Consider the following 23,827-nt stretch of genomic DNA (forward strand, 5'->3'; position numbering starts at 1 on the left):
ACCATTGAAGCTGACGACAAGTTTTTTGCACCTCAGCACCAATCGCTAAGTTGTTGCCCCATTAAGGCCACCTCACATGTTTGTCAGGTGATCTTTAAAAAAGACATGTTTGTCCGGTGTAGTCGAAGATTTAAATCGAAGACATATCAATACTCCCTCTGTTTGGGTGCATTGGACGCTCTATCAAAACTAGGCATTTAATTTTATTAGTCGCCATCATTCATTAGGGTAGAGTGGTAATTAACTTCGTGAGCCAAATATGCGAACAGGACAGTAAAGGCATGTACAATGGTTGATAAGATAGTCTTATCTTAAGTTTTGCATGTAATTTATAGATGACAAAAAAAATGTCTACAATGGGTCATCTCTTAGTCTTATCTTCAATAACTAGCAATTCCTAAAAATGTGGTGAGACATATTGTGTTAAGAGATCATCTCTTGCCTTATCTTAAATAAGAGAAGACAAGCCTTCTCTTATGAGTTATCTCTCCTCCATCTCATCATTTATCTCATCATTCTTTTTTTTTGCGGGTGATGCGCTAATTAATTTCACCGAGTCTTGGTGGTGTCGTCGAGACTAATACGTCCAATGTACCTAGACGGAGGGAGTACAACACCACCATCAACGAGTCACTCTCTATTTTCACAAATAAGGCACGCGTCCATTTCAAAATTTTAACTTTGATCATCGAATTAACCAACCAAACCTAGGTTGACAAAAGATTTTTTCCATGTCAACCATTTTTCTAAACAAGATCGCTAATTAAGAAAAAGAAAAGAAAAGGTCGGATCCGGTCTCGCCTTCTCGCCCCTTCCTCTCTGGCCGGTCTGCCTGCCGTCCCCAACATTTCGCCGAGCGACCAAAAACTACTACCCAACCCGAGAGAGAAAGGCCCTCCTCGTCGTCCTCGGCTCCACCAATCACTCTCGCGTCAGAGAAAAAAGAGAGGGGCGCACATCTCCGTCTCCGCCCTCCCCTCCCCGTCCCCCTCTCCCTCCGCTCCCGATCCGCTCTGCGTCGCGGCCGCAGCGGCGACGACCCCCCCATGATCTGACCGCATTGCCGCGCGCGGTAACCCGATGGAGGCGCTGAACGAGCTCTGCGACCTGGTGGCCGCGCACCCGGATCTCCTCCTCGCCGACAAGCTCACCTGGCTCACCTCCCGCTGCGCGCCGCCCGCGTCCCCCGCGTCCCCCGCGCAGCGCGCGACCCGGGCGCACCTCCACTCGCTCCTCGCCCTCGCGCGCCTCCTCCCCGCGGGCGCCGGCCCGCCGGCGGCCCCGCTCCTCGCCTTCCTCGCCTCCCGCGCCTTCCTCGCGCCGGCCTTCTGGCCGCAGTCCTTCGCGCCCGCGCCCTTCCTCGCCAAGCTCCTCCCTCTCCTCGCCGCCGCGCCCGCCTCCCCCGCCCTCTCCTCCGCGCTCTCCGCCGCGCTCCTCGCCGCGCTCGACGCCGCCGACCCCGCCTCCGCGCCGCTCGCCCGGGCCTTCCTCTCCGCCGCGGCCGCCAAGCCCCCGCAGCTCCTCCCCGCCGACACCGCGCCCGTCGCCCAGCGCCTCTTCCTCGAGTTCCCTGGCTCCGACGAGGCCCCGCCCAGGGCCAAGGGGAAGGGGGAGGACGCGGCGGGGGAGCAGAATGGAGGGATCAAGGAGGCGGTGCAGAGGTTCGAGGGGGAGCAGATCGAGGCCCTCGAGCGCAAGGAGGTCGCCTTCAGGCTCATCGTTCAGATGCTCGGGGGCGAGGGCGGGCTGGAGGCCAACAAGGTTGCCAAGGTCAGGAATGCTGCCGCATGGCAGGTCCGTTCGCTCACGGATTTTCTCAAGGTGAGCCGGTGTCTTCTCTTCTCTCCCTTCATCTGTATATCGCCTGTCGGTGTCTGCATTCGCATTTGCGCGTGTACATGGTTGAGCTAGATGTTTGCTTGCGGTCTGATCATGCTTGAGGTGATGGCTGGCAGATTAGGAAGCGGGACTGGAAGGAGCAGGGTGCACAACTGAGGGTGAGGATAAACACCAAATTATCGTGTTGCCAAGCTGCGGTGGTGGTTCTGGTCCGGAGTGTCTCGGTCTTGGACGCTGACAGCAAAGCATCCAAGGACATGCTTCAGCAGACTCTTGCTTGGTTCATCGAAGCCACCAAGTCGTGCATCCTCTCATCCTGGCGAAAACTCAAGATTTGTGAGGAGCTCTTTTGCACTCTGCTCAATGGGATCAGCCAGATAACAGTCTCGCGTGGGGGCCAGCTCCTGCCGGTTCTGCTGATTCCCTTGAAACCGCTTGTTGTCAGCACATGTTCGCAGGTATGTTGGTCTCATGCTTCTCTTGTTTGGACTACTGGTTTTTTTTATGGAGGTGTTGCCTAATGTGAAATCAATCATTCCCTTGCAGGCTGACATGACGGGCTGTAGCCCTGGTGCTTTGTTCGAGGCAGTGGTGAAGTTGAGCTGTGAGATCATAGAGTTTGGCTGGACAAAGGATAGGGCTCTAGTTGACACATTCATTATGCGTTTAGCTGCATATGTTCGTGAACGGAATGATTATGAGGAAGAGGTATTCTTCTTAATTTTTGTCACCACATGAAAATTCCATGCCCTAGTAAGGTTTCCTGCAACCCTTAGGGCATAGTTGCACAAGCCAACCTTACTTGATGTCACTTTGCGCAAGATGCTTAAAATTGTTGTCAATCAGCATGTGTCAGTCACATAAAATGCTTGGTTATAGACAAGTTACCATGCCAGCACATTGAAGAACCGAGAACTGAAAAGCGATGTTTTCTGAACTTATCACCTCAGCAAACAGCTAGAAGGTCATGCATTTGGTGCTCTCAGTCCGCCTAAAATCTTCAAAAATTTCAAGATACTACGATGCATCATTTGTACAGTTATAACTGTGTTTACTTTTTCTGTATTTGGGTTAGACTAGACAATATTGATGCTATCTTCTTTCCTACGAGGCCATAAACTTCTTTATGTTGTGGTAGACTCATGACCTGTGAGTTTTCAATTAATCTTTCCATGTGCTCTATACCAGTCCAAAAATTAGTACTCCCTCCGTCCGAAAATACTTGTCCTCCAAATGGTTGTATCTGGACTTATTTTAGTTATAGATACATCCATTTTATCCATTTCGAGGACAAGTATTTCCGGACGGAGGGAGTATTGTTTCTTTACATTTATTACATAGCGTGTTGTCCATATTTTTTTTCATTTTGACTGCCAATATTCATGGTTGTATGGTAGTAAAAATAATAACAGATTTATTATTAGGAAAGTGATTTTAATCACGAACATTCTGGTGACTGGTGTCATTTTCCTGTGGAAAGTTGTCAATCTAGATATTAATATATATGGCACTGGTCATGTTAAAGAAGCTTTTACCTGTAACTCTTCTTTCTGAACTGGAGGGGATAATACTAATATGCCTACCAGATAAACTTTTATTCTGATAACCTGGATTCTCCTCATTCACTAAGATGAAAGATAACGAGAAGGCAATATCAGTCATAAGTTTGCATGGCTTTCATAAAACATGAGTATCCAGCTAGTATTCTGTTTGCGGTAAAACTCCAATCACTTATGTTTTTTTTTCCTTTTTCTTCTTACAAATTTAGGCTCATGGGTGTTTTAGTGCTGTAAGCAAAGAAATAGATAGTCATATAGCCTTCTGCTAATTTAATCCAACCACAGAAATCTGGAAGCACCCACCCTTAATTTATTTCAACCTAGTAATAGTATGCTGCATTATTTGGGTGCATGGAGAAAGTTGCAGCGTCATCACCTGATGTGCTGGTAGGTTATATATCAAGACAATATTCCCCATGGTATCAGAATAATTTCCAGCAGCAAGCAGAACAAGCTACATGATCTTTGTTTTGATTTTCTAGTTGAGTCTTTTGCGATGGATCTAGCACATTTTGGAATATCTCTTCTACCAGAGTCGCAGATACATGATATGGCAGATTACAAGCACCATAATTCTGCCCGTTGCTTTGTTTTACTGTTGAGGGTGGGTCATTCTGAAATTTAAATTCTTGGAACTTGGAAAATGTGTTCTATACAAAAATTAAGCTTCCCTGCTGCCGTCAGTCTTCCTTTATGGGACTTACACTGGCTAACTGTAGCGACTAAAGATATGCATCACGGTAGCATGATTAACTGTCAATGGCTGGTTGTTTACTGAGGCGTGAATCTATTGCAGGATGGTAAAGGAAAAGACACAGTTCCGGTGATGCGACTTAATGTAGTACGCCTTCTGGCTGAGTTGTGTGTATGCTTGAAAAGATGGGAAGTTGTAGACATGATCTTGCCCCTTTTCATTGAACATCTAGAGGAGGGTGACGCTTCAGCTCCAAGTTTATTGCGTCTAAAAGTATGGAATTTTTGTCTCTTACCCATTAACATACTTACCATGTGTCACTTTTGATGATATTGTTTCAAGTTTAAGCAAACACATTTATGGCAATCAATTAATTTAAACTACTGCAGTTGTTAGATGCAATATCTCGTGTGGCATGCTTGGGTTTTGAAAAATCATACCGTGAGAGCATTGTATTGATGACAAGAAGCTACCTGGATAAGGTTAAAGCTGTAGGAGCTGCAGAGAACAACACATTGCCATCAGAAGCAACAGCTGAGCGAACAGAGGTCTGTGATGAGTCCAATAAGAAATTTACATTATATACTATCATAGAGTTGTAATTTTGATTCATGTTCCATGCTAACTGTGTCAACAAAATTCTAGACTCTTCCCGCAGGTTTCTTACTTGTTGCTTCCAACCTCACTAGCACAAAACTCAGATCTGATTATCGTCATAGGTTGTTGTCCCTGTGCTCTGATGTGGGGCTAGCCGCTGAATCTAAAAGTGGGAGGTGAGATGCTTTGTCATCAGTCTTATTTTTCTATTCTTAAGCTAAAATATATCTTGTTTTTGAGTCTTGAATGATGTACACACTTTTTGCTAGGCGCCAATATGTTTTCTTGTATGTTTGAGGTTGTAACTCAAGACAGTTGTAGAGTTCAGGGTTGAAAACTGGACTTAAGGGAGAGTTTCGAGTTGAAAAACTGGACCTTTTTCAAGTCAAATAACATCTATTATGGACTGGAGGTTGTATTGCTTAGATTGTGATATACTTAACTCACCATGGTGTGAATGAACGAACAGTCATGAGTGTCTGTCTCTGTTCATTTGTGGTTTTGTATGAGTTTCCTAGGATTTATTTTTGTTTTCTGGTTTAAATGCCACAATTTTTTTGCTAGACTCTGGTCATCGAGTATACACTTTCTACAGGTATTTTGTTTTGTAAATATGTTTTACGTGCCATCTTGATTTTAATTTTGGACGGGAGCTGTAGGGACCCTCACCTCTTGAAAATAGAAGAGTCTGAAGGAAACAATCTAGCCCTTGTAGCTTTCCCTGCGAAGGTTAAATGGCTCTCATGTAAAATTATAAATCCATCTACTAATTTGTATAATACTAACGTTGTATCACCTGATTCTGTACGTGGTATTCTTTTCTTGTACCCTCTTCATTTATCATACACAATTTTATTTCATCTCTTATGCTTGTGCTAGTTAACTGTCCGTGCTTACTGTAATTGTCATTACTGTAGGAGTGGTGCTGATTTGATGGGCCCGTTACTTCCTGCGGTTGCTGAAATATGTTCAGATTTTGATCCAGTGTCCTCTGTCGAGCCATCTCTATTGAAATTGTTTCGCAACCTGTGGTTCTATATTGTCTTGTTTGGTTTAGCTCCTCCGATACAGAACAACCAGGCATCTACAAAACCTGTTTCCACTCCGTTAAACACTGGGGAGAGCTGTGTAGCCCTGCAAGCTGTTGCTGGACCCTACATGTGGAATAGCCAATGGTCTGTAGCAGTGCAACGCATTGCACAAGGATCTCCGCCGCTGGTAAGTTTTTTAGGACCAAAGAGCTGGGAAACAGTATTATTATACTGCAGTTAGGAGTCTGAACTTGTTTGAATTCATTTCCTGTCACTGAGCATACATAGCTTGTAATGGAAGGGGGACAGATGTGGTTCATATAATGTATACTTTGCATACAGCTCTTTGTGCTCCCCATATTATTGTTAGCTTTCTTTTAGCAGGCCGATATATGAATAAATATCATTTTATCTCTGGAAGGACTGTGTGGTAGGCTCAGGGAATAAACTTGGATCAGTGAATTTAACTGTGAAGTTGTAATTTGTATGATGCTTGTCTAGATGTTTTGGAAAACTTAGAAAATAAATATACCACTTCTCATTAAAAGGGGCCTGTTTTTATTGTATTTTGTGGATATGGATACTACAATACTTGGTAAGAGTATGATACACGGGATTGTATAAATTAAAATGGTATATAATATTCACTGGAAAATTCAGAATTACTGTGTGACTTCGTATCTCACAAGTATACTTTTTACATTTCAGGTTGTCAGTTCAGTGAAATGGCTTGAAGATGAGCTAGAGTTAAATGCTCTGCATAATCCAGGCAGTCGTCGTGGCAATGGTGATGAAAAGGCAGCTGTTGGACAGAGAACTGCACTTTCTGCAGCTTTGGGAGGTCGAGTTGAGGTAGCAGCAATGAGTACAATTTCAGGTCAATGTTTATTCTCTGTTGAGTGCTTTACGGCTTATGCAGCTAGTTGTTTGATTCCAGAAAATGTAAATTGCCCTCCATCAAATATAACAAAGAAACTCTAGAAACTAGATGATGCCCCGTGCGTTGCTACGGGAATTTGTAGCGCCGCATAGAAGAAGGATTTACAGTGATAAAATAGTGTAACCACTAAAGAAATATGAAAATATATGTTTATTTGAATCTTTATTGGACAGAAAATTAGTATATTTTTTGCGGGGTAGAAAGTTAGTATATTGTAGTCGATAAACGCATTGCTAATGTGTTGGATTGCTAATATATTGCAAAACATCAATTAGAGTGATCTAAGTTTAGCAGGATATCTCAAAAATACCTATTTAGTTTGAGCGATCTAACATTTGTACCAACGAACTACCATCATAGTCCAAGTGAGGAAATGCAAATAAAAATATTATGAAAATGTCTGAATGTGTGTGTGTGCGCGCCCACGAGAGAGAGAGAGACCTCTTAAAAATTATAATGTTGGTATTATCCATTGTGTGCAGCCCAGGACTCCTCATTCTCCAATTTCCTCGTGCTACTGTGCCTTAAACGGACCGCAGCTGCCACGACACTGTGTTGTTTCTACATATAGTAAAAAAAAAAAATCTGCTTCTGTCCATTGCAAATGCTACTTCCCTACCTTACCTAGGCTTGCTCCTCTACTACAACTGCACCAGATGTACACCATACACGTGCACCTTGAGGTAGCCTCTCTGTAACTGAGCTCTAGCACACCTTCTCCATCATAATTTGGGTCCATGAGCCACATCCCCACACAGTTCCTCATGAGTCCAAGGGCTCTGGGAATGGAAGAAGAAAGGCGATGACATGAAGCTGATGACTCTTCATATCCTTGAAAACTCAAATGTGTACCCGCAAAAAAAAACTTAAATGTGTAAAATTTTGTAGCAGATTATGTAAATTGTATCACAATTGTAGCACGACTGATTGAATAAAATCTCATCAATTGCACTGATATAAGCTCAACGAATTGCAGAGTATTAGCAGGATAGTAACAAAATTTTATTTCCACTGTTATCTAAGGACGGCGAATTGGACGGATTGCTTACTGGATTGGTAAAACCTAGACGATTAGACTTGCTGTAAGCATTCCCTGTTCTTTAGAGAAAACCATCTCTTCTTTTTTGCCGGTGAGATAAAACAACTCCGATCACATAAACAACGCATACCTATCTATGAAGTAGAAACTGATAGGAAGCTCGAGTCCCCTCCTGTGGTCTGATGCAACGTATATGCGCCTCGAAGAAGAAAGGCAGCCGGAAGTGAGAAGAAGCCAGAGTTAGCGTCTACTAATTAGTCGGTCCTAGAAATGGTGAGAGCATGGAAGATGGGGTGATTACCTTGACCAGGACCGTGGGAGAGCCAAGGGAGCATGTGAGGAGGATTGGGCTTTATGCAGGAGCAATTTCTACTAGGAGACGAATCGGTGGCTTGACTGTTGAAGGATTTAGCGATCATAAGACTGGTCGGTTACTGAAGGCAGAAGACGAAACAATAGCTTGGCTTGGGTGACTGTCTTAAAAAGAGAAACATACTCGTACGCTGATTACGGAAGCCACGACGTGGCATCATGCAAATAGAAACGGAAGACAAGACTTGCTCATGTGGCGAGATTGCTGATGTGGGCAGGCTGCATGTAGACATAAATCCTGTAGTGAGGATGAACTTCTTAAGTATATAGGATGAGTGTGATGCATTATAGGTACCTAAGGGCATCATTTCCAACACCGTGCATCAAACCGCCCATATACGTCCGGACCGCGTTGTTCGGACACTTTGTACCGTCCAACGCCGTACATCAAACGTCCGCACGTCTGAATTCCTGCAACCAGAAGGAAACCCAGGGGAGGTTTCTTTGTAAACCCCACCTTCTAGGAGGATTGTACCTGTACCTATTTTTTTTAATGCAATGAAAAACAAAGGTCCTTTGCGTTTTCTCGAAAAAAACTTGGGGGAGGTTTGCAAACGTCCGGACAGCTGCCACCTTGGACTCCGACACACCCGGCCCGCACAAAAGCGAGGCGGAGCCTATGCATTTGGACATTTCCTGCACTGTTTCCGCACGAAAGCCTGCCCTTTCCCCACTGTCTCCACTCCGATCACCGTCGCCACCTACTTCAGTTGCCGCTCGTTTCGCTGTCCACCGTCATGATGGAGCAGGATGAGGTACCGACGGAGATGTTCGTATTCCCGACGGGCCTGAGGCGGAGGATTCATTGGTGTTGGCTGCTCGCAAGGTCAACACGGTGACGCACACCACTCGCCGCCACAAACAGAGGAAGAGGGAGGATGCTTTGCCAGCGGCTGGTCACCCAGTTAGGCGTCCGATAAAGCTTGCGACTCGGCGGGTGCCGGTCGTGCAATCTTCTCCGCCCTGTCCGGCGCAGATGATTCCGCCATATTACTTTGCCGCCACACAAGGCACCCACAGGGTTTGGGTATGGGTGGAGCCACCCCATACCTTTAGGGCGTGTTCGGTAGCCCTCCGTGGTCGATAAATCCTCAACTCCAACTCCCGGAATCGAGCTCCAGCTTCTCACGATCGATCCCGGAGCTAGCGATCAGTTCGGTGTTACCGCTTCTTGCTCGCACGAGGGAGCAAACCTGAAGCCCATAAAATCGCCCCTTTGTGGCCCATTAGGAACAAGCTGGCAGTCCAAGGTGTGGGAAAGATGGGATGGGCCATAGGCCTGGTCGGGGACAGGAGGGGGGAATGCTGCAGGGAGGGACGACTTGCGACGAGAGAAAAGACTGGGAGCGAACCGGTACGAGAAGAATTCACTTGGCGGTGGCAAGGGCCGGTAATTACCTATCAACTCTCGCTTCCAGTTTTGGAGGAGCTGCGATTTCCCAACTCCACGACTCCACAGATTTTGCACTACATTTTTAGCCAGCTTCTCTCCTGTAAATCCTGGACTGGAGCCGTTCGGTTGGACTCCTGGCCGGGAGTTAGAGGAGTCAGGAGTTGGAGGAGTACCGAACACGCCCTTACCCACCCCCCTTGAGCTTACCTATCATCCTTGACTATACCTGTGGGTAGAATTAACCATGTTTGCAAAGCGTCAATTTGTACAACTCACATCCATAAAAAGCAACAAATAGTCACAATTTATAAACAACAACACATCATAAAGAACAACACATTTAATAAACAACTTCACTTTCTCGTAGACAACAACACATCAAAACAACATTACAGTCATAAATAGCAGCACATAGTGATACATTTTGAGTTCATAAATTCACGAAGTGTGACATAATTTGGCCATCCTCGTTAATATGGCTACATGGGTATATAGGTATGGGTTGTATGATTCCATACCCGTACCCGCTCTACCCGATGGGTTTCAGATTTTCCTATTTGTATACCCATGGGTAACTTTTTATCCCATACCTTACCCTAATAGGGTTTTTACCCGCAGGGTACGTGGGTAAAACCCATTGCCATCACTACTCGGTCAGCAGCAGCCCGCGCCTACCGTCAGCGCCGGCCATCACGTCTCGTACAACATCGACCTCAACGGGGAGTACAACTTCACAAAGTCGCAGTCGCAGTCGCCGACGCTTGTCCGTTCGTGGATGCCCGCTTCCACGCCCGTCGGTGCCCGGTCTCTGTTTGCCGGAATGTCTCAGCCGGGCGCGACGGTGGATGATGAGGAGGTGGCTACGAAGACGGACAAGTGGACGACTCCCGGCCGGAGGTGAACATCCAGCAGACTAACACCCCGAGGCCGGACAGCCAGCAGTCGCAGGCCCAGCCGACGCAGATCCAGCAGTTGGACATTTGATGTATATAGGGTTGGATGTCCGGCTCCGCTAGCGCTGTCCGTGGACACGTCCGGACGTGTCCGCGGACGTTTAGGGTGTCTGTTTTGATGGACGGCATCGGACATGCTCTAACATGCAGGGCTGTCTCATTAAGTCCCTATGTTTCACAATATTCTTGGCAGTTTACTAGCCAAATGGCCCACATATCTATGTGCTAGTTGAGCTACCAGAATGTGCAGTCCCACAGCCCTCGTGTAGTTTGAGCAGTATATCAGGTGGAAGCCATGCCCAATCCTCCCCATCAATGTGTCTGACGATCCAGATGCCATGGCTTGACACACCTTGGTGGCCCACAACTGCTATACTGGATGACGTGCAGAACATGACAAAGATCAAAGAGCTGGGAAACGCTTCAATGTCCACATATTTGGATGATTGAACTAACAGTCTAACATGCAGATTTCTGCGAGACCTACAAGTGAGACCTACTAGGATGAGTTTGCATTTTTTGAACCCAAGTGAGAGAACCATAAAAGAAGGGATCCACGGTGCAATTTATTTTGAAAATATTATCACAAAGCGGGTCTTACAGAAGTTACCTGTAGAGCCAACCTCTCTTCTCATAATTATAGTTCATTATAGTGCAACAGGTACATCCTGTTATGTTCCATTTGCTGCACTTGCACAATTTACACCTCCAACCACTGCTTCTTGCTATTGTTTTGCTCTCTACAGGGATTAACTTTCACAAGTGCAAATCTGTAGTTTAAAAGAAAATAAAAAAAATGTTCGCCACTGCCCTCCCTCTTGTTCTGAATTATCGGGATTTGCATTCAACAACAACAACAACAAAGCCTTTAGTCCCAAACAAGTTGGGGTAGGCTAGAGGTGAAACCCATAAGATCTCGCAACCAACTCATGGCTCTGGCATATGGATAGCAAGCTTCCACGCACCCCTGTCCATAGCTAGCTCTTTGGTGATACTCCAATCCTTCAGGTCTCTCTTAACGGACTCCTCCCATGTCAAATTCGGTCTACCCCGCCCTCTCTTGACATTCTCCGCACGCTTTAGCCGTCCACTATCGGGATTTGCATTCCCCTGGCTTTATTCGCATGAATGGTACACATGAGAGATGGAATTTTGTGAAGTATCCCACTAATTTGTTTTTACATTATTTTTTTCATTTTCAGGAGTTAAAGCTACATATCTCCTCGCAGTTGCTTTCCTTGAGATATTGCGTTTTAGCGGCAGTGGTGGCATACTTTCAGCTACATTGAATAAATCAAATAGTTCGTTCGGTTGTGTGTTTGAGTATCTGCTTACTCCCAACTTGACACCAGCAGTAACTCAGTGTTTGACGGCAGTTGTGCACAGAGCTTTTGAAACAATGTTGTCATGGCTGGTATGTAATCATATTTGTTCTGTTGTCTTTGTATCCCGTCATGTGCTATGTCCTCTGTTGTTTTCTGTTGAATCAAATCACTCCCCATCTCATGGCAACTTCGATTTTTATAAGTAAAAAAAGGCTTACAGCTTTCTGTTGTGAAAGAAACACACATTCTACGCCATTGTTGCATCCTTGACAGCTTTTGCCAGGCACTTACATTTCCCTAGTGTTTCAGATGCATGTTATCATATCTAGGATTCTTGTTGAGACACCCAGTTGTTAGAAAAGATGCACAAAGATGCACTGGCAGACAGATGTTTTAGTTTTCCTTTGGGCAGTATGAGACATCAAACATTACTTGCATCTTGTTCCAAGGTTTTAAACCGGCTCTAGATGTTGCATCATACAACATTAGACATTAGGAATTTGATCTGCATTGGTGTTATCCGTCCTCTGTTCATCGACTTTGCATTGTAGACTGTAGTTCATCTGTCGAATTATACTACTGTTATTTTATCTTTAGAGAGATGAGAAATTTGTAACCTGTAAGGCTGTAACCGTGCACCAGATTAAGTGTATTTTATGTTCCCAGGAGGAACGTACGTCTGACATAGGCGAAGAATCTAATGTGAGAGAATCTGTTCTTTCCGTTCATGCTGGCTTCCTTATAAAGAGCATGTCACAAAGGGATGAACATGTTCGTGATCTGAGTGTTAAGTTGTTAACTCAGCTAAAGGAAAAATTTCCACAGGTTAGGTGCTTTGATTTGGCTTCTCATGTTTTAGTTATTTGTTTTGAGCCACACTGATGACACTAGTATACTGAACTTTCAGGTTCTGTGGAACTCCTCATGCTTGGATTTACTTCTAATATCTGTTCATAATGAGTTGACTTCTGGTCCTGTCAGTGATCCTGCTTGGGTTGCCACTATACGCTCACTATATCAGAAGATTGCTAGGGAATGGATAACAAGTGCTCTTTCATATGCTCCATGTACCACTCAAGGCCTAATACAGGTTCAGTCAATATAACATTATTTGGCCTTGCCTTTTTGAGCACCATTATTCTTACTTTGTATGAAGCCGATGCATGATTTATTGTTAGAACAGGGTCATTGCCGTGTAAATGTTAAGGCTGCAGGTCACTTGTAGGGCACAGTTTTACTTTGACTGAAACATCATTGTTTTTTATTTCATTAGATATTTGGTGCAGCATGCTTTTCAGTTTTCACACTATTCTGGTAAACAATCTATGCTCTTAAAGCAGTAAGTGTCGCCTCTTTTATCTATTCTTCCTCTCGCCTTGTGACTACAAAATTCCTTCTTTATCCTCGTTTGCATACCCAATTATAGTTTTCTCAATACAAAATGCTTGTGAGCACCAACTGCTGGATTATTTTAGGGTTCAGGATTTAGTCACAACACTATACTTATATGGCAGCCTTTCTTGAGTCGTTTATTGCACAAGCTTTGTGCCAGAGGCATCATTAAGCTGGCATATAAAGTTTGCACTCTTTGTTTCCCCGCCACCCAATGCATATATTGATTGTTAATATTTTTAATGGTATTGTTTAGGAAAACTTTTGCAAGCCGAGTGGTGCACAAAGAACGCAGCATACGGCAGATGTTGTCTCACTTTTATCCGAGATACGTATTTGTATTGGAAAGAATGATTGGAATGGCATCAGGACTGCTAATATCCCAGCAGTTATGGATTCTGCTGCAGCAGCATCAGGAGCGAGAAAAGAAGCACCTGACATCACCCTGGAAGTATTGTCAACTGCAGTAGTGAGTGCAACTGTGAAATGTAACCATGCAGGGGAGATTGCTGGTATGAGAAGGCTGTTCAGTACTATGGGCGGCTTAAACATGGGTGTGTCTCCTGGTACACAGTCTGGGCAGGCCCCACAGTCATTTGATGAAGTTTTTCTGTCCAAATTTGTTCGGCTTCTTCAGGACTTTGTTGTTACGGCGGAAAAACAACCAATAGATAATTCACAATTTCGTGAAACTTGTTCTCAGGCTACAGCATTACTTCTTGATCATCTGGTAATTTGTTTGCACCTAGGTGGTTTGTTACTTCCTTAGTTCTTGGCTTTGATTGTATTCTAATGTGTAACACAGGTATCTGATTCTCGAACGAATCTGGAAGGGTTTTCTCAGCTTATACGACTTCTATGCTGGTGCCCTGCTTATATTTCTACCCCTGATGCAATGGAGACTGGAATTTATATCTGGACATGGCTAGTTTCTGCAGCACCTTCTTTAGGTCCTCTTGTGCTTGCGGAACTTGTTGATGCATGGCTGTGGACAATGGATACAAAACGTGGTTTGTTTGCATCTGATATGAAGTACTGTGGGCCTGATGCAAAATTGAGGCCACATCTTATTGCTGGTGAACCTGAGGCACCACCAGAAAAGGATCCAGTTGAAGCAATAATTGCCCATAGGCTCTGGCTTGGCTTCTTTATTGATCGCTTTGAGGTTATAACCAGACTTTTTCATTGTTTGCCTTGTGATTTTCTACAGTTGTTTTCTTTGCCTGTCTAAGATGTTGTGCATGCAACCAAACTCCACTTGTTCTTATGCTACAGCTGTTGAACCTTATATGACAATGTATTGTGATGTATAATTTGCGTGTTCAGTTTGTGTCTTGTTTGGATTATGACAGACATCACCGCTGAAGATCTACTGACATACTCCCTCCGTCCCATAATATAAGAACGTTTTTGACATTAGTGTAGTGTAAAAAACGTTCTTATATTATGGGACAGAGGGAGTACTATAATCTTGACTTTTTTTTAAACCCGCTGCTGCAGAGAGGGGTTCTTCACACGTTCTATTTTGACAGACCAAATAATATGGAGGGAAATATGCGAGGGAGAAGAAAAACAAATAATGCATAAGAAAATTCTGCCTTTCTAAAATAATTTAAAATAAGGAAAGTTACAGTTATATAAAGGAAATTTCTCCCCTGGTATTTACTTGTCACTTATCTCAGGATTAATTTATCTGGTGTAGAACTTCTATATTTGACACCAGTCAGTGCCGAATAATAAACAGTTTAAATGGTTTCAGTTCTGTTGGCAGAAGTATATGTCGATTATACCACAAGTAGTATCTAGATTTTCATTAATGCGCTGAGACATGCTTCAAACTGATCAGAATTGTACATTTTGAATATAGGGTTGTCCATAGGGTAATATTTTTTTGTTTATGGTCTGGCGGTACTTTTGGTAGTCTGCAAATGTGTTGCATTTCTAAACCACATCTTCGCAAGCAATTACGTTACTTACTCCCACCGTTCTGAAATATAAGGTGTATTAGTTTTTTCAAAGTCAAACCTGTGCATGTTTGACCAAGTTTCTAGAAAAAAAATCAATGTATACAATACCAATTTTTTATAATTTGATACATCATGAAAAGTATTGTCATAGTTTATCTATTAGGTATCGCAGATGTTGATATTTTATTCTATAATCTTGGTCAAACATACAAATGTTTGACTTCCATGAAAGTTGATGCACCTTATATTCTGTGACGCGATTGATTTATTCTCTGCATATTATCAGCAAATGCTGCTTACCCTCGTACTATGTCTTTAAACCATCTTTATGTATGTACTAAAAGTGACAAAACTTGATGTCTTTTATCGTCAGTACATAATTAAAGTTGCTTGCATTTTTTGTGGTCCAAAATAAGAGTCGCCTTGTGATGTTCCATAGGATAAAATGAAGATTCATTATTGACCCTTTGCGCAATGTTTTGATTGATTGCTAGCTAGGTCTTATACATCCGCTGTTCTCTTGTTGTGCTGTTTAATCAGCTACCTTGTGTGCGTGTTATTTAAACAGGTGGTTCGGCATGATAGCATTGAGCAACTTCTACTTCTAGGCCGTATGCTGCAAGGGATGATGAAGTCTCCAACTCATTTTTCTCACCATCCTGCTGCTACTGGCACTTTCTTTACCGCGATGCAACTTGGTCTGAACTTTTGCTCGTGCCAGGATCAATTTAACTTGCAGAAATGTAATATGGGGCTTCAGTTGTTAGAGGACAGAGTATACCGGTAATAATCAATTCGTTACACAGTTTCCTTGTCTTACTATATTGCTCTTCAGTGTATTTTATGATATTTCTGCTGCAATATTTGGTTTGCTGCTTTCTATATCTTTCAATCATATTGGTGCAAATAATATTTATTTGGAAATCATGTTAAGAGGAAGATGTCAGAGTCAATTAGGATGGGAAGGTTGGGAATAAAGGGTGTAATTAAGAGAGAGATAATGCATTTGAGAAAGACGAGAACTGAATGCCACAGGATTCTCAAGCTGACTACATACCACAATGCTTTATACTGTTAATTACATGAGATTATGAGCAAACGTCCAAGCATTAGCAAGTTTAGGGAGTTGAGAAGATCATTCGTCACAAGGTGGATAGTAGTACACTAGTACTATACAATTTCTGCAGTTGCTAAAAGTTACATTTGGTAATTCAATAAAATACTTTATGAACATGTGGTTAGGACACTTATCTCTTGTTATTAGCTTGATACTGTGCAGTTGAGTATTCTGTATGCGTCGTCTACCTCTTCATTAAACATGTTCATGTAATATTCAAAATTTGTTTTTATGCGTCGTGCTTATGTAATGATATGCAAGTTTGCATCTTTTCTGTTTCCTCCCATCATGTTATGGTACTTGATAATATAGTTTGCTTGTCCTGTCTTTTCTTGCAGTGCTGCTTTGGGATGGTTTGCTTATGCACCTGAATTTTATGAGTCTCCAAACAAAAGTTTTGCTCAGAGAGAGGCCCAGTCTGTTTCAATATTTGTGCACAATCTGCAAAATACCAGTTCCACTGATTCTGGTTCGAAGCCACAGGGACGTGAAGGTGAACTTAACACGGTATGATAGTCCTCCTCTATCTCTCTGCCCTTCCCCACCGAACATAAAATGCATATCCAGTTGTCTTGTGCTTGTGATATAAAACACGGGGAGATAACTTGGTGGAGAGAGGAGAGCTTCTGGGAGGGAGAGAGGGAGGAGTGTGGCAGGAGGGGAAGGTGCGCCACAGAGACAGAAAGAGAGAGATGGCTACCAGTTTATTCTTTTCTTGGTAAAATTGAACTAGATCAACTCTACTTATAGGAGTTCTTACATATGATGACCAATTGAATATTGAATGCAAGCAGTAGATAAAGATGGATTGTTGAATGTGACTAACAAAGTAATATATAACCTAATGCATGGACCTAATTTGCTGCTACGCTTAATAAGTTAATATTGCTGTTGCTGCCCTCCTTGCACGCATGTGCCCATTGGGGTGCTGTGGCATTCACTTCTATTATCTATGTGATGAAAAGCTTAACATTTCTCTCTTGTTTTCCCTTTGGTGGCAGGCGGATCAGATCCACCCAGTGTGGGGTTCTGTGGATAACTATGCAACTGCGAAAGAAAAGCGCAAGCAATTACTTTTGATGCTTTCTCAGAATGAGGCGGACAGGCTTGAAGTCTGGGCACAACCAATAAACACAAAGTAACTACTACTGTGATATTATGTTATCTATTGTTTCTTATTTGTGTTATGAGTTTAAACTCACATGTGTTGCATATTATATCTGGGCAGAGACACGTCAACATTTCGTGGCAAAATTAGCTCAGACAAATGGATTGATCACTGCAGAACTGCTTTTGCTGTTGATCCTCGAATTGCACTCTCTATGCCTATGAGGTTTCCGACAAATGCAACATTGCAGTCTGAAATTACTCAGTTGGTACAGGTATGGTTCTTGCCTATAGCTGCTGCCTTTCAGATATAGTTCTCCACTGTGTCCCTTTCTTCACATTTAAGTTATTTTTTGGAATATCTCCGCATTTCATCTATACTGTAGGCATTCATTCACAGGAAATGTAATATTTATCTCTTGTTGCATTTCGCAACTTAATGTTAGCTGAAGATGTTATCTTTCATAATTATCTACTCTTAAAGATTTGTAAATTAGTCAGGGAAATGTAGTCATGAATATACTTAATTTAGAATAACATGCAATAATGTTAATCACTGCCTAACCAGAGTTGCCACTATTTTAAGGGCATTGCTGTGATCTGTTTGCCCCCTTATTAGTATGTAGTCAAATGGCAAATCAGAAATGAATTAGTTAGGATATCTTGAATGTATCAACTACAGAAAAATGTATAAGTACAAGGATAGATATGTGACAATGTTATGTTGGCTGCCTTACCTATGGAGGTAAAATTCATATTGTGGTAAAATGACGAACTGGCAGTTATGTCTTGTTAATCATGATACCTAATATAACATACTGCTGGCTTGGGCTATTATGGTTTCAGTTTCTTTTGGGTGTGACATCTGGATATTTAAATGGCATGAGAAAAATCTTATCTGAAGATAAGAAAGTGCACTGTGTGATGCTTGCAAGCTCAGCATTTTCAGCCTTTTATTTTCTTGTCATTATCTTACATTTTTCTAGATTACTTTCCCCTTACCTTTAACCATAGTCATTAAAACCGAACCAGACAGGTTCAACCAGAGCCGAAGTACTGTCTGGTCTGGTTTGCTAGGAAGACCGTCGATTACAGATTCAGTTTCAATGCTTCAATACTGGAAGTTTGTAACTAGTGGATGCTCTCACATTATTAAGCTTATGCTTCAATGCATGTGACCATTAAATGAAGCGTCTAATGTGCTTCATTCGTGTTGAAAAAGAAGTGCTTCATTCTATATTGAGCATCTTTAGCCCTACCATCTGTTCAGTTTCAGGGATAAGGGTGAATTGCCATATCATTTTTTTTGTCTTTGCAGACACACATACTGGAGCTCCGTACAATTCCTGAAGCATTACCGTTTTTCATCACTCCAAAGGCAGTGGACGAAAACTCAGCACTGTTACAGCAACTTCCACACTGGGCTCCGTGTTCTGTTACGCAGGCATTGGAGTTTTTTACCTCTCCTTATAAAGGACATCCCCGTGTTATGGCATATGTTCTTCGTGTCATGGAGACTTATCCACCTGAGACTGTCACCTTTTTTATGCCACAGTTGGTACAGTCTCTCAGATACGATGATGGGGTGAGAATTTCTTCTATGTGTTTCTATCAGTGCAGACCAGAAAAAAATACTACCCCCTCCGATCCAAAATAAGTGTCGCTGTTTTGAGTTTTGAACTAACTACAGTTCAAAACTGCGACACTTATTTTGGATCGGAGGTAGTAATAATTAAATCTGCATTTTGATTTATTATTCCTTGTAGAAGACATGTCACCTTCTTAAAAATAATAATGCGCTTCTCTTTTTTTCCTTGCCTTTTATCTCATCAGAAATTAGTTGAAGGATACTTGCTTGGAGCTGCTCGAAGAAGTAATATATTTGCTCACATCTTAATATGGCATCTGCAGGTGAAATTATTTAGTTTGTATTTTCTATATTTCTAAAATTATGGGAACTTGTGTTTGTTCAAATGAAGATATAAATTTTATTTTATTCTCCCATATTCCTACTGGGAAATTCTTCGCTGACTTTCTTGTTCATTTGCAAACTGGAAATTCCAGGGGGAATGTGAGGAAGATGACAATGAAAAGGAAGGAGCTGCCCCAAAGGTACAACACCTTGTCATCTTTCTGTAGCTGGAATCTTCCTTTCATTGTCCTTTGGGTTTCAAAGTATCCTGTTGCATTACCCAAAGAATCCATTACAGCCCCTTTATGGAAGTTCCTTGTAACGGTTGGTTCCCCATAAATTAATAAGCTTGAGGGACAGCAAGAATGTTAGTTTGTAATCAGGGTTGTGCTTATTTGATAAGGCACCTGAAAGATTTTATGAAATGTTTGTTTACTTTTGACTCATGCGCTTCATGAAATTAACTTCCATTGTTTTTGCAAGTAAAGCTGTTGTAGTGGTGAATAAATGATGGATTGAACAGTTAAGTCGTGCAATGTTATTTTGAATGGGAAGAATCCATATTATATTCAGACTTACAGTAGGCATGAACATAGGACTCTATGTCTTGTATGTGTCACCCTGTTAGTCTGATGCTTTTCTGTTTTGTACGTACTGTATATGGCCCACCCAGCACCAAGTTAGGGAGAGGATCCCCGTGATCTCTATATATCTAACTTGCTTCCAGGGTCAAGTGCCTCTTCTAGCCTAGTGCACAACATTTTCTGAGTAAAATCTTGTCTTGGTCATTTCTTATCTTGTAACTTAGTCATAGTAATGTGTGCTGTTTTGCCAAAGCACATTGCAAGCTTTGAAGGTAATGTGTATAATGTTAAACATTTTTTTTTCAGCCCAATGCATTCCAGTCCTTGCTTCCTGCTGTTAGGGAGAAAATTGTTGACGGTTTCACTCAGGAAGCTCGGGACATGTTTGAAAGAGAGTTTGATTTTTTTGACAAGGTCACCTCAATTTCTGGTGTTCTTTTCCCTCTCCCCAAGGAAGAGCGAAGAGCTGGTATTAAAAGGTATTTATAGAAATTTCATTCTTGTGTTTTGTTGAAGAACTAAGACCCTACTACCAAGAGAACTTCTCATCTGGAAATTTGTGCTAGTGAACTCATCATTTTGAATTCTTAATGCAGGGAGCTGGAGAAGATTACTATTCCAGGTGACGACCTCTATCTACCTACTGCAACGAACAAGTTAGTACGGGGCATACAGCTGGACAGTGGTATTCCTCTCCAGTCTGCCGCAAAAGTTCCAATAATGATTACTTTTAATGTGATTGATCGTGACGGGAACCCAAATGATGTAATGCCACAGGCTTGCATTTTTAAGGTAAATAATTCTTTTGTCGCAATGAAATCTGCGCAACTAATTTCTTTCATGGGCGTAAACCTATAATTCTGGGTCATGTGTATTTATCTATTATTATGGGAACATAAACCTCAGCTCACATTTCCGTCTTTGGAAGGACAATGAGATTGCTGACTCCATACCAAGGTTTTAAACCGATGTGTGCCTATATAGCAAGGACCTGGAAAGCTTAGCGTCGATTTTCAAATCATGTCATAAGCTGATGACCAGCATAATTAAAACCACTATACAACCTGCGGCTGTTGGGAACAGTCTTCTCAAGTATGATCAGAGGCTCCCATGGGAACTGTACAGTGTTTTTTTGGTGTCTTGCATTCTCTTGATACAAAAACATACAGCTTGAGGTTAGGAAAAAAAGAGTGCTAAATTTGTTGAGGTACATCAATTGTGGTAGGAACCTTGACCTGAGAAATATCTTCACCTCTACAAAACCGGGTGGGCAATTTTACAAAGTTACCACTGAAAGTTCCCACCATGTTTCAGTCACATTGTTCACTGCTGATAATCTCATTATTAGTTTCATTTCATTGTCACCTGGGTACTTATACGTGATATGCAGCTACTTTTCGCATGTTCTCTAAAAAAGTTACAAGTGAAGACTGCAGACACTCACACCACCACACCCATGCACACACGCGTGCATGTCCTACTGAAACATATGCTTTCTGGGTGCAGTTGTACACAATTTATTTTTTAGGCTTGATTACAGCCTTTCTGTGCTGCTGTCGTGGTTTTGTGCAACTAAAAGCTAGCTATCAACATGGCTCATTTCTCATTCTGATTTTGCTGGCAACAGACCGTAATAGTTCCTTTGACATGACAGTTTGTAAATACACTTTTATCATTGCCACAATATGGTTATCATGTGGACTATAGGTAACATGGTGAAATACTAAAATGACCTTGATCAATTGCGTCATTATAATTTACACCATAAACAATATTGTAGGCATAATGATAAAGGTTACCCTGCGCAAGCGGGAGCTACATGCACCGGGCTGCCCTTTTTTTTTTATAATGATAAAGGTACACAAATTACTTCGGTCGAGTGTAAACTAATTAAAAGTGAGGTCAAGTTCATTTTAGTTGACTTGTAGTTCAGGACTTTGAAAAGGTAGTATGTCTACGACGTCTTTCTGATAATGTTATAATTTTTCATCCTGTCCTGGTAATCTTATATCGTTCACTGTGCTTGACAGTTCTTACAAGCAACTTTCTATGCTATGACAGGTTGGTGATGACTGTAGGCAGGATGTGCTGGCCCTTCAAGTTATTGCCCTATTAAGGGACATATTTGAAGCAGTCGGATTAAACCTGTATCTCTTTCCCTATGGTGTTTTGCCCACTGGCCCTGAACGAGGCATAATTGAGGTCAGCATAGACCTGCAATTGTTTCATTTTTCACCCTATGGACTACGTAACCAACTAGTGGTCTTGGAAAGAGTTATTGGCTGTTGTTCTTGCTTTCCTGTATGGTTCATACATCTTAACCTGAGCATGCTGCAGGTTGTCCCAAATACTCGGAGTAGAAATCAAATGGGTGAAACAACTGATGGTGGTTTATTAGAAATATTTCAGCAAGATTATGGCCCTGTAGGGTCACCTTCTTTTGAAGCTGCACGTCAAATGTTTATTGTTAGTAGTGCTGGATATGCTGTTGCCAGCCTGCTTCTTCAACCGAAGGATCGGCATAATGGCAATCTTCTCTTTGATAGGTTCTAACTTAGTCCTATATAATTAATTAACCGCGTAAAGCTGGAATTATCACTTAACCATCACCTTGCTTATGCAGCCAGGGGAGACTAGTTCATATTGATTTCGGATTTATTTTGGAGATTTCCCCTGGAGGTAACATGGGGTTTGAGAGTGCACATTTCAAGCTAAGCCATGAGATGACTCAATTGCTTGATCCATCTGGAACTATGAAGAGTGACACCTGGAATCAGTTTCTCAGGTATGCAATTTTTTCACAGTTCTAGCAAACTGTAATTGGGAGTGACTCTTTAATACTCTCTCTGTTCCTATATATAAGTCTTTTTAGAGATTCCAGTGCGGACTACATACGGAGCAAAATGAGTGAATCTACACTAAAATATGTCTATATACATCCGTATATAGTCTCAATTGAAATCTCTAAAAAGATATATTTAGGAACGGAGGCAGTACATGTCTCTGCAATTTATGCAAGCTTGATACACTTTTTCCACCATGAGGGCGAGGGAGCTAGGCAAGAAAGTCATGACCTTTGTAGATAAAATTATGCATAGAAAATATAGGTTGGGACATTTTGTAGAGAAAATTATGCCTAGAAAATGCAAGGGGAGGGAAAAAAAGTTGGGCGACCTTTTGTACATAAAGTTATGCAAACTGTAGCTATCCCTCTCAGTATGAATTTGTGGAGGGAGATTGTCCGTCTGCAAACTTTCTACGATGTTTGGAAAACGATACTGAACACTATATGAAGCGTAGTTTGTACGAATCCATGGACTGCATTGACCTTCTCCTTGCACTGCATTATTCTGATTACAATGTTGTCTGTCCAGACTGTGTGTCAAGGGATACCTAGCGGGAAGGAGACACATGAATGGCATTGTAACTACAGTACAGTTGATGGTGGACAGTGGACTCCCTTGCTTTAGCAGGGGAGAGCCCATTGCTAATCTTCGGAAGCGGTTTCATCCAGAGATGAATGAGCGCGAGGCGGCCAATTTCATGGTACGGACATGTGTTGATGCCTACAACAAATGGACCACCGCTGGGTACGATTTGATTCAATACTTGCAGCAAGGTATTGAGAAATAGTTAATTTCCCATTTTGTAAATGGTATGGGTCGTGTACATCAATTGTATGTAGCACACTAACTCCAGCATGTAGAGTTATATTGAGCAGTTCCTTTGTACCGAGAGAACTGAGAATGTATGTTTAACAGAGGTGTGATGTATTTTCCTATTGAAAGACAGTCTAGCTAGTAAGTAAGCCCAATAGTATCATCAGTTCACCGGGTCTTTTTGTAACAGAGCAGCAGATTCAATTCTTTGTCTTCTGCTGTCCACATATTTGTTGATTTTATCATGTCGTTGACATATTCTCTGGATGAGGTTGTGCAATTTCAGCAGTCACTTTTTGTTTTGTTTGAGAAGGATTTGGTATGTCATTTTTCTCCCCGTCCAGTAG

The 23,827-nt window shown here is 42.2% G+C and overlaps 1 protein-coding gene across 1 annotated transcript; it reads left to right on the forward strand.

The window, feature by feature from the left end:
- The first annotated feature begins 924 nt into the window (after positions 1–924).
- Positions 925–23,747, forward strand: LOC123087112 (phosphatidylinositol 4-kinase alpha 1). The gene is made up of 26 exons (XM_044509012.1): positions 925–1,821; positions 1,956–2,297; positions 2,386–2,547; positions 4,195–4,365; positions 4,482–4,640; positions 4,738–4,865; positions 5,607–5,907; positions 6,429–6,597; positions 11,620–11,831; positions 12,409–12,567; positions 12,650–12,832; positions 13,391–13,864; positions 13,940–14,299; positions 15,670–15,884; positions 16,557–16,725; positions 17,220–17,356; positions 17,447–17,600; positions 18,644–18,910; positions 19,159–19,236; positions 19,390–19,437; positions 20,128–20,300; positions 20,418–20,613; positions 21,883–22,023; positions 22,159–22,367; positions 22,445–22,606; positions 23,196–23,747. Exons 1-26 carry the CDS (start codon positions 1,081–1,083, stop codon positions 23,452–23,454), a joined length of 5,769 nt encoding a protein of 1,922 aa, XP_044364947.1. The 5' UTR covers positions 925–1,080; the 3' UTR covers positions 23,455–23,747.
- The last annotated feature ends 80 nt before the right edge of the window (positions 23,748–23,827 follow it).

Source organism: Triticum aestivum, chromosome 4A (genome assembly GCF_018294505.1).
Source record: "Triticum aestivum cultivar Chinese Spring chromosome 4A, IWGSC CS RefSeq v2.1, whole genome shotgun sequence".
In the NCBI taxonomy this organism is placed as follows: Eukaryota; Viridiplantae; Streptophyta; class Magnoliopsida; order Poales; family Poaceae; genus Triticum; species Triticum aestivum.